This window comes from Pimephales promelas, chromosome 15, assembly GCF_988280905.1.
Source record: "Pimephales promelas chromosome 15, fPimPro1.hap1.1, whole genome shotgun sequence".
In the NCBI taxonomy this organism is placed as follows: Eukaryota; Metazoa; Chordata; class Actinopteri; order Cypriniformes; family Leuciscidae; genus Pimephales; species Pimephales promelas.
In genome coordinates this window covers 7,941,041-7,953,053 of record NC_142783.1, presented here as the reverse complement: position 1 = coordinate 7,953,053, position 12,013 = coordinate 7,941,041, and the positions used below count along the sequence as shown (strand labels likewise).

General features: G+C 38.5%; 1 protein-coding gene across 1 annotated transcript in view; it reads left to right on the top strand.

Moving 5' to 3' along the window:
- The window catches only part of znf292a (zinc finger protein 292a), a 55,659-nt gene that overhangs the window by 10,478 nt on the left and 33,168 nt on the right, over nt 1–12,013 (top strand). Inside the window, exon 3 of the mRNA XM_089120075.1 lies at nt 4,046–4,124. Within this exon, the coding sequence (XP_088976201.1) occupies nt 4,046–4,124 (79 nt within the window). The remainder of the gene's footprint in view (nt 1–4,045; nt 4,125–12,013) is intronic.

Sequence of the window (12,013 nt, the reverse complement as noted above, 5' to 3'; positions counted from 1 at the left end):
GTTTTAGGCCCTGTTTACACGAGAACGCTCGCGGGTGAAAACGTACAAATATTTTATCGGATGTGCCTTTCGTTTACACGGCGACAGCGTTTTTGGGGCTTAAAGGATTAGTTCACTTTTGAAAAAACTCTTGCTGATAATTTACTCACCCCCATGTCATCCAAGATGTCCATGTCTTTCTTTCCTCAGTCGAAAAGAAATTAAGGTTTTTGATGAAAACATTTCAGGATTTTTCTCCATATAATGGAGTTACATGGGAACCAGACGGTCCAAGGTCCAAACGACAGTTAATAACAGTTTCAGATGCAGCTTCAAATGTCTTTAAACGACACCAGACGATGAATAAGGGTCTTATCATGCGAAACGATCGGTTATTTCAAAACTTATTCCAAAAATGTAACTTTTCTAAGGACAAATGCTAGCCTTGCTCTATTCTGTGAGGCGCGTTAGTAACGTCACGTAATACGTAATTACGTTCAAAAGGTCACGGGCGACGTAGCCAGAAGTACAGAGTCAGAGTGTTTACAAGTTGAACGCATAGGTTGAACGTGCAAACTATCTCAAACGGCGTTTACAAAAAAAAAGGAATTAAAAGGTAAAACAACGATGTCAGACGATTTTGATTCTGTACTTCCGGCTACATCGCCCGTGACCTTTTGAACGGAATTACGTATTACGTGATGTTGCACGTAACGTAATAGAGTATGCAGGAAGAGATGGACCCGAAGCATTCAAATAAAAAAATGTTAAAAATCACAGCTTCTTCGGAATGGTCCGAAATTTGGTGACTTTGTTGGTATTTGGTATATGAACACCCAAAAAAATTGGGAACAGGATGTGAACAGTCTAAGTGGTTGTAAAAAAAATAGTCACACTTGGGGTGTTCGGGTCCAAATGGACCCCCATAGGAAATGAATGGGAAATTGGCAAAAATGTGACAAAACAGAGTTTTTTGGTGCGTACAATCTACAAATCAGACACAATCCATAAAAAAGCACACAACAGTGAAGGGGTGAATCTATAAAACACAAAGAGTGCAAAACAGACACAGCCACACACACTCACACACACACTTTTATACACTTTCACACTCATAAATTCAGATTACATCTGTTGTGAATTTTTAAAAATCACAGCTTCATCGGAATGTTACGAAACTAGGTGACTTTAATGGTATTAGGTATGTGAACACACAAAAAAATTGGGGACAGGATGTGAACAGTCTAAGTGGTTGTAAAAATATAGTCACCTTCGGGTTCAAATGGACCCCCATAGGAAATGAATGGGAAATTGTCAAAAATATGAAAACACAGATTATTCGATATGAAAACATAGACTGTTCAAATAGAATAGTCTATTTGAATAGTCTAAGTGGTTGTATTTTTTTTTTTTATCACACTCATTTTTTTTTTATCACACTCAGGACATTCGGGTCCAAATTACCCCCATTGGAAATGAATGGGAAATTGTCAAAAATATGAAAACAGTTTTTTTTTGTGCATACAATATACAAATCAGCCAGAATGCAGAAAAAATGACTCAATGGTGAAGGGGTGAATCTCTAAAACATCAAGACTCAAGAGTGCAAAACAGGCACACACACACACACACACACAAACAGAGAGAGATTACATAAAAGGATGGAGTTCTACCCTAGTAACCTCCAGGCCTAATGCAGCACCTGTGCCAATTTTGAGTTACTGTTCATAGAATGGCCTATGTAAATAGTATGCAAATAATTTAAATATATGTTATGACTGAGGAATTGCATTTTATTAAGTTAGAATAAAAATTAAACATTGGGTAACAAAATGCTTTCCATTTGTTCTCTTTCCAATGCAATGTTCAGATTTGATTGTATAATAAACTTCAAATTACCATCTAAACCAAACAAACAAACAAAAAACAAGACAAAAATAGTCTTTGAGAATCTGTTTTTATATTTTAAAAATCAACAACCTGAAAAACAATTGGTATTTGCAAAAATCACTAGAATCCCCAAGCCTTTCTACAGAGAGCTGTACTGTATCCACTAATCCACTATAGTGGTAAAAATGTGCTATTGCGTGATAAAAATGCTCAGTGTGTCTACCAGATGACATCTATCTTTTTTCAAAAATTGCTTTCATGAGGCCTAGGCTTCACTCTAAAATGTAATACAGCTTTGATAAAAAAATAAATAAATAAATAAAAAAATTATATTATGTTCAATGGGAAAAAATGGGTCATAATTATTGCATAAATATTAATTATAAATCATAAAATTATCTCAAAACACCAAAAAAGAAAAGAAAAAAATTATAAAAAACAAGTAAAAAAAAAAAATTATGATTTTTTTTTTTTTTTTTAAATATGAATCCTGACCTTTGGGTCCATTTGGACCGGAACACCCCAAGTGTGACTCTGAAACGAACAACCCCAGAGGGTTAAGTAAGTTCAGTGATGGTTCACATCATTATTTTTATATTTATTTTATGGTTTGGGCATTACCATAGACCAGGGGTCGGCAAGTAAGTTTGGCATAGGGCTAAAAAAATATATATATATATTTCACCACTAGATGTTGAGCCAGAACATAGTTAAAGAATAATTTAAGAAATTAATTGATTAAAAATTCAACTAGAATTGCCTGTGACAGACTGTACCAGTCTATCACTGTGAAGCTGCTTTGATACAATCTGTTTTGTAAAAAGTGCTATATAAATAAAGGGTGACTTGACTTGACTTGTATTTTGTTACTGGTAGTGAACTGTTACTCCTTGTTCAATCCTGTAGTACATTTAAATGTAATGAAGTGGTCAAAATCATGTCTGACCCGATATATTGGCATCTTGCAACATATCCCGCCTTGCTAAAACACATATTTGGGAGATGCGGAATGGATAGAAATAACCAAAAAATATATATAAGAGGACTTGAATAAGCCCATTAATGCCATGTTTGAGTCATGCTCTTAATGAACTGTGTGTAATTTCCTCTTTCCATATTGTGAATAATTAATAATATAAATAATATTGTGAATAAAAAATAATAAAATAATTTGAATTAGCTTGTTACACAATGGAGCCTAACTTATTGTAATAATTATTTCCATTACACTTGTTAATTGTTCCTTGGCACCTTCATGTAGGTTTTATTGTTTGCGTGCTGGAGGTATTATTATTACACTATTACGTTGTGTGCAGAGTGATAAAATTTAAGGAAGCTGGTGAGAGAAAATGGCACTAACAAAGAGTCTGAAAGTTGACAGCGAAAATAAGGCAGACAAAGAAGAATGGTAAAACAAATATGCGATCATCCTACCTAGTTTTGCGAATTCATTTCATGACGGCTATTTTAGAGGTGTGTCTAGCGATCCACAGACTCTTTTTGTCTTTCAAATGTCTTTCAGATGTTTTCAAATTTAAAGCTCTCAATTCATCTCAAAATAAAACATTGCTGCAAAAACATTATCATACTTTTATTTTGAAGGCAAAATCACTAAAGACAAAGTAATTGTGAGTAACTGTTGGTGTTGATCTATTTCAGAACCAGCCGATATCAAAATAATCTGGCCCTGTGTCTGAGACTGTGTGAATCTAATTTATTGCTTTAGCCACTAGATGGCGGTGTGTCCTTGTGTTTTAGGACACTTCTCTAGCCCTAATAAAATCACTGTAACAGACAGGGGCCAGGCCAGAAATGTTCAAAAGGATGGGCCTTCATAGAACAGGGTGGGCAAAAAGAAAACCTGCATGCTAAATTATCAGGAAAAACAAAACAAAAAACACAGCAGTTTTTAAGTACAAAGTTACAAAAAAGAAGAAATTACATACATGATTGAATTAATTTATATATGGTCAGACACTTGTCACTGTCACTGTATTATTAACATTTGACCAAAATCGAGCTCAAATTGAGTTATGAGGTTTTTAACCTGCGAATTTCTATATAGTGCATTGTGTGCCTTTCACTATATAGAGAATAGTACACAAGTAAACAAGTGAGTTAGTTTTAATGCAGTGTAAAGGAAATTTACTCAACAGATGTTTTTGTTCCCTGCTAGGAGCTGCCTGAATCTTCTCTTGTCATTCTCCGGGAAAATCCCTGGTGCCTTATGGGAAGAGTTTCAATCTTCTGTCAAGGTCAGAGTCAAGACTTCATTAAATGTTTTTATTAACACAAATGTAATGTGCTGTATCTTGTAGAATTGGTGGATGGACCTGGCTTATCAAATTATTATTACATTCATATAAGCATCACACAACAGCATTTCTAATTGGTATTATCATTTTAAGAACGTATTTGATATGGTACATGGTGGTAAGAAGCACGAGGAGACGAGGAATACCAGAAAACAGAAATTGAATTTACAAACTCTCAGGAGACACAAAAACCATGCTATACATAAACAAGAACGGACAAGGATTGAGGGAGAACGCAGGAGCTGTGTCCCAATGTGTAGGCTGCATCCTCCGAAGGCCGTATTTGAAGGCCGATTGGCCGTATTTGAAGGCTGATTGCGGCACGGCAAAGGATGTCCCAATTCCAAGGCTGCACCCTCCGAAAGTTGCATTTGAAGGCTGATTGCGTCACCGCGGCGCGATAAAGGCTGTCCCAGTTCAATTCTGCATCCTCCGAAGGCCGGTTGCGTCATTGTGGCGCGACGAAGGCTACCCTGATTCAAAAGCGACGCCAAATGCACCATAATGGATCCTAAGTGGTTGAGCTGATCAATGGTATTAATGATTGTTTAATTAATTTGAATATTCCCAACTGACCAAGCAAAAGGAAACAGTGGCAAGGATCCGAAAAACTCCATCAAGTGACCTAATGGTGTCCTAAAACTCCATCAGGTGACTAATGGAGAAAAAAAAACCTTGGGAGAACCCAGGCTCACTCGGGGGCCAGTTCTCCTCTTGTGTTTATGAACTAGAGGCCGGATTTACATGAAAATTAAGGGAAAAAGTTCACATGCGCATTAAAAATTGATTCTATAGTAATGTGCATTTTAATATATGTGCGCAGGTTTGTAAATCCGTTCAAAACCATGCCTGAACAAAACTACTTGTCTTGTCTATAAATTTGATACAGAATTTTGTTTTATTTTTCAGGGTAGGTACACGAAACAAATTCACAACGCTTTATCTGTAGAGTAGGAAAGGGATCCTCCATAGGGAGAGGCTAGTTGGCATTGTCATCGGGTCCAGGCTAAGCTCCTCATCAAATCTGGATATGGGCTGCTGGATAACCTCGAGATAAACAAAGACACTCAAATTAGCGTAGATGCCATTCTTCTTATGATGTAACGAGTACATCAGAATTTAGGGGAAGTGTTCCTAATTCCGGCTGACCTAATCTATGCAGCCTAACATTGAATTATAAGAAATCTGTAGTAGAAGCAAAGGCTGCCCTTCAAATTGGGGATATTGTGGGACAGGTACAGCATGGAAGAGGGGGTTTTGGGCTTAGTGTAGCTCCTCCTAAATGGCACAAGGCAGGCCCAGCTCAAAGCAGGAAGCTGGTAGTCAACGAGGTGCGAAAGCAGGAGGAGAGGATGAGGTGTATAAAGGCCATTTCCCAGGCCAAGCAGGGAGAGTGGATGAGATGGGAGAGTGTGCAACATTGCAAGTTGGGCTGGCAAGACCTTTGGGCAATGGAAGAGAAGTAGGATCAGTTTCCTTATAAGGTCAACATATGATGTCCTCCCATCACTGCAGAACCTAAACCTCTGGGTAGAAGAGGATCCCTCTTGTCCTTTGTGTTCATCACCTGCCACATTAAGGCCACATTCTGACAGGATATAAGGTGGCTCTTAGCCAAGGTCGGTTTACTTGGCGCCATGACCAAGTACTGCGATGTTTGGCTTTAGCATTGGAGGGCAAGCATAGTATGACCAATAAGTTGCCGCCTGCAAAACATTACACGCAGAAGACAATATTCCTCCACACAGGCGAGCAACCACCAAGAAAAGGTGTTAACACCAATGCTCACCCAGGACAACTGGAAACTGCTAGGTACTGGAAGATGCTGGCTGATCTTGATCAATGGCTTATTTTTCCACTTGAGATTGCTACCATTAACTTACGACCAGATATTGTTTTGTGGTCTGGATCAGCACGCATTGTTCAGCTGATAAAGCTAACAGTGCCGTGGGAGGATGCGGTAGATGAAGCATATGAGAGGAAGAAATTGCGGTATGCTCATCTGGCCACTGAGGCAGAGCAGCGAGGATGGAGAGTCCAGGTTTATCCAGTGGAAGTGGGTTGTCGAGGTTTTGTGGCACACTCTACAACCCGTTTCCTCAGGGACGTCGGATTCAGTGGCCAAGAGTTGCGTCGCCCAGTAAAGAACTTATCTGAAGCAGCAGAAAGGAGTAGCAACTGGATGTGGTTGAGACGGAAAGATTCTAGCTGGCTATGTACAGGCCGCCACGCTATGGTTTCATAGAATTCTTGAAGAGTCTGTTTGTATAGGTTGCACTGAAATTACAGTCATTACGTTCCTGTATATATTGTTTGAATGATGTTGGTTGGCCAGATATTGTGGTTTGCGGTTGGTGGTATGCCATACGGAACCGTTTGCCACTGAAACTGCTTTATAACGCACCAGTGGGGCTCGACAGCCTTAATCAAACAGGTTGGCGTGTATGGTTGGGTTGCGCGAGATTGTGGTTAGGTCTCTGTAGAGGTCAGTAAGCTGGGCTGAGTTGAGTGGGGGCCGGAGGGAGGTGACTCTGGGACGCCAGAGTCACTGTCGAGCCCTCTTGAGGTGTCGTGGGCTAGTCGACGAAACACTGAGGACGGAAGGTGTCCACTTGAAGACCCTAGAGATGTCCCCTACTCGGCTCAATCCAGATGGTTGTCGTGGTGTTCCACTAGGGAGACCACTCTGTAGTTGCAGCCGTCATGTGTGCTGACACGGCAAGTACACTGCAGCCGTTAACGCCGGACAGAAGGGGAGTCACACCACCATATGGAAAGAAGTGTAAATGGATGGAGAAGCATAGTTTACTGTTAAGCTACGTCTTAGTTTTGCTTACCTTTGCGAAAGCCAAGTATAAATCAGCATGAAGTTCTACTATCGTGTAATGGAAATCATGGGTAAGATAGGGAAAAGAGATGGGTTCTTAATCAAGCTTTGAACTGACAGAGTGTGTCTGCTTCCCGGACAATGGTAGGAAGACTATTCCACAGTTTTGGTGCTAAATAGGAAAAGGATCTACCACCAGCAGTCAATTTTGATATTCTAGGTATTATCAACTGGTCTGAATTTTGGAGATTGCAATAGACGTGAAGTACTATAATGTAATAGGAGCTCACTCAAGTACTGGGGAGCTAAACCATTTAGTGCTTTGTAAGTAATCAACAAAATTTCAAAATGTATATGATGTTTAATAGGCAGCCAATGCAGGGTTGACACAACCGGGCTAATATGGTCATACTTCCTGGTTCTGGTAAGAACTCGAGCTGCTGCTTTTTGTACTAGCTGTAGTTTGTTTATTAAGCGTGCAGGGCAACCACCCAGTAGAGCTTTACAATAATCTAGTCTTGATGTCATGAACGCATGAACTAATTGTTCCGCATTTGTCAATGAGAGCATATGTCGTAATTTAGAGATATTTTTAAGATGGAAAAATGCGGTTTTACAGATACTAGACACTTGACTTTCAAATGAAAGATTGGCATCAAAGAGCACTCCAAGGTTCCTAACCGATGACGAAGACTTATCAGAGCAGCCATCAAGTGTTAGACAGTATTCTATGCTGTGACGTTTGGACGTTTTTTTGTCCATCCAATAATCAGAATTTAGTAGTAGGAAATTACTGTTCATCCAATTTTTTATATCAGTTATGCATTCCGTTAATTTTGTGAATTGGTAAGTTTTGTTAGATTTTAAAGAAATATAGAGCTGAGTTAGCATAACAGCATAACAGTGAAAGCATAACAGTGAAAGCTAATTCTATGTTTCCTAATTCAATTCAAGGTTATTTGTATAGCGCTCTTCACAATACATATTGTTTCAAAGCAGCTTTACAGAAAGTGCCTTACAGAAAAGTACATGGAATAATACATTTAGTTAATCATGTAATATTAAGGGCATAACATATCGCCGGCGTTGAGTCGTCTCTTCACAGGCGTTGAGTCGTCTCATCACAGGCGTTGAGTCGTCTCATTGCAGGCGTTGGGGCATTTGAAGTCTCCGTGTGAGGCTGAATACAAACTGGAGCTGACGAATGCCATTTTTCTCGGGACAAGCGGCCAGAGATAACAGCAGAAAGGCAGATGGGAAATAATTAGCATAGCTGATGTTCATAATGATTTCAATTACACAGGAGTAGATGCTAAAAACCAGAATCTCACAAACTTTCCGCAACCCAAACTCTCCGCAACCCAACCATACGCGCCAACCCGTTTGACTAAGGCTGTCGAGCCCCACTTTCGCGGTAATGCGTTTCAGTGGCAACGGTTCCGTATGACATACCACCTACCACAAAAACACAATATCTGCCCAACCACCCATCATTAATGCAATGCACACAGGAAAGTAATGACTGTAAATACTATGCAACCTATACAAATAACCTACAGACTCTTCAAGTTTTATAGTATTAAATGCATTCGATCTGATTCAACAGAGGAATAAAAGGTAAGCTTTATGTGAATGCTTGACTAAAGAGATGCATCTTTAGTCTAGTTTTAAACTGTGACAGCGAGTCAGAGCATCGAACCATGTCGGGAAGGCTATTCCAGAGTTTTGGAGCTAAATGCGAGAACGCCCTCCCTCCTTTAGTGGACTTAGATATCTTAGGAATGACCAGAAGCCTCAGATTTAGTGATCTTAAAGAACGCGGTGGATTGTAGGGTGATAGAAGGTCCATTGAATACACAGGAGCTAAACCATTTACTAGGGCTGGGCAAAAAAATAGATTTTTCGATTAATCGTTTTTTAAAATGTGGTCGATTCAAAATCGATTCTCAACGGCCACGAATCGATTTTTTTCCATATAAAGGGCTCGCGGACGCGGTGCTGCATCTTCTCGTCTCTCTGCACTAGGCAAGCGCTAAGCGCTGCAGCTGTCGATACACACACGCGTTTAGGAGTCGGGACACGACGGAATATTCACTTGCACAATCGGGCCGGCATTGCATCGTGACCTATGATCGTAACTAACATATATCATTTATTTGCTCAAGCAATGTTAAACCATCCCGTGCTCGCGCACTCTCAGAGATGTCTTTCACTGCGTGCACAGCCTAAATCCGCCTCACAAACAGCTCGCCAGAAACAAAAGTTTTATCCCTGGATTATATCGCTTTAACAGTTAAAACACGCAACATTATGTCAAAACTCTGGTCTTGGTGAGTAACCTCGTAAAGACAGTCGGTAATGTCTTAAATTAGCATTAAACGCGTGTGACAGAAAGTTAATGAAACAGTAATGGATTCGCACACTAGTTCTTAAAGTGAACGCAGCCATTTGTGTCAGTCATTAATTCTGTTGTCATAACAACAGAATATAGTATTAATTGTAAGCAATCAGAATTAATAGCCTTTGTAATGACTAAAAAGACTATCCAGTGTTATTTTTCATTGGATTACTTTATTCAGTTTCTGTAGTATATCTGACACCCAAAAAACTACGCCAAAATGTCTCTTAATTTTTGTCTTTATTCTATTGTATTTATTTGTGCTACTTTTTTCAATTTAATTCAAAGATTGAAATCAAGCATCCATACATAAACTCTTAACAAAAAAAAATACATTAACATTTAGGGAAGATCAATGTAAAAAATGTCTAAATATTTATATATTTATCTATCTTAAACATAAAATAACAGGATACTGTTTGATCAAGCTGTGCGACTGTTCTGTGCGACTCTTTTTTGCATATTGCATCAAAATCTTTGTATGCATTTAGTGTACCTAAAATAAAAAGTGTTTTATATATAGGTTTATGGCTCTTAATTTTCTTGTATTAATTAACCACTAGTAAACTTATGTCCACTGTTCTTTTTTATAAATTATAAATATAGGATTTTTATTACATCTTCATTATAGTTGAATCGAGAATCAAATCAGGAATCGAGAATCGAAAATCGAATCGAGAATCGAAATCGAATCGAACTGAGAGCTTGCGAATCGAAATCGAATCGAAATTGAAATGTGAATCGATACCCAGCCCTACCATTTACAGTAGGACTTTATAGGTCAGTAGAAGTACTTTGTATTTGATACGGAACTTTATAGGTAACTAGTGTAGAGATGATAAAATCGGTGTTATATGATCATATTTTCTTGACCTAGTAGAAATCTAGCGGCTGCATTTTGTACTAACTGTAGCTTGTTTATTGAGGATGCAGGACAACCGGCTAATACAGCATTACAGTAATCTAGTCTTGAGGTCATAAATGCATGAAGTAACTTTTCTGCATCAGAAACAGGTAGCATGTTACGTAGCTTAGCAATGTTTCTAAGGTGGAAAAAGGCTGTTCTTGTAACATATGAAATATGATTTTGGAAAGACAAGTTGCGGTCTAGTTAACGCCCAGGTCTTTTACTGTAGTGGATAAAGTAACAGACAACCTTCTAAATTAAAGTTGTATTGTAAGAGGTTTTGTGTGTAGTTTTTTGGACCAATAAGTAATACCTCCGTTTTATCTGAATTTAATAGCAGGAAATTACGCGTCATCCAGCATCTTTGAGGCACTGTGTCAATTTAGATGAGTTAGTGTTTTCATCTGGTCTTGATGAAATATAGACCATTTTGCAAGATGTAAACAACACTGGTCCAGAAACAGTTCCTGTTTCAGTTTGTAACTGTTTTCTTTATTTCACATGTAAAGAAAACATCTAAAAAATGTTTGTTTAACTTTTTGATTCAGTTTTATGTTCTGTTGGTTGTATTTTATCCCAGCTTTTATGTAGTGTTAAAAAACTGAAACAGGAAGTGCTTCTGGACCAGTGTTGTTTACATCTTGCAAAATGGTCTATATAATTGAGTGTCGTCAGCATAACAGTGGAAATTAATTCCATGTTTTCTTATAATATTACCAAGAGGCAGCATATATATTGAGAATAGCAGAGGGCCTAACACCGGTCCTTGCGGTCCTCCATAGTCTACTGACGTTATCTTCGATTTTTCCCCATTTAAACAGACAAAATGATAACAGTCCGATAGGTACAATCTAAACCAGCTTAATTCCTGTCCCTGAACACCAGTGTAGTTTTGTAGTCAATCCAAGAGTATTTTATGATCTGTAGTGTCGAATGTAGTGCTAAGATCAAGTAGAACTAGTATGGAAAATACAGCCTTGGTCATAAGCTAAAAGTCAGCATAACAGTGAAAGCTAATTCCATGTTTCCTAATGATATCTCCTAATGGCAGCATGTACAGAGTGAACAGCAGTGGTCCTAGTACTGAGCCTTGTGGTACGCCATACTGAACTTGTGATTGATAAGACATCTCTTAATTTACTGCTACAAACTGATGCTAGTGCAATACCACTAATGCCAGCATAGTTTTATAGTCTATTTAAAAGAATGTTGTGGTCAATTGTGTCAAATGCAGCACTAAGATCAAGTAACACTAATAGAGAGATACAACCATGATCAGATGAGAAGAGTAAATCATTTGTGACTCTAAAGAGAGCTGTCCCGGCCGGTACCATGGTATGGTCTAAATCCTGACTGAAAATCCTCGCAGTTATCATTTCTTTCGAGGAAGGAACACAGTTATGAGGAGACTGTTTTTTTCTAATATCTTTGACAGAAAAGGTAGATTCGGCCTGTAGTTGACTAATTTTGTATGATCAAGTTGCGTTTTTTTAACAAGCGGTTTTATCATAGCCAGCTTAAAGGTTTTTGGTACATATCCTAGCAACAAAGACGAATTAATGATATTTAGAAGAGGATCTATGACGTCTGGAAGCATCTCCTTCAGTAGCTTAGTCGGTATTGGGTCTAACATACAAGGACCCCCCAAAAATAAAATTCAATTAATAAATAAAAGTCAGTTTAGGTGGCTAGCCCGA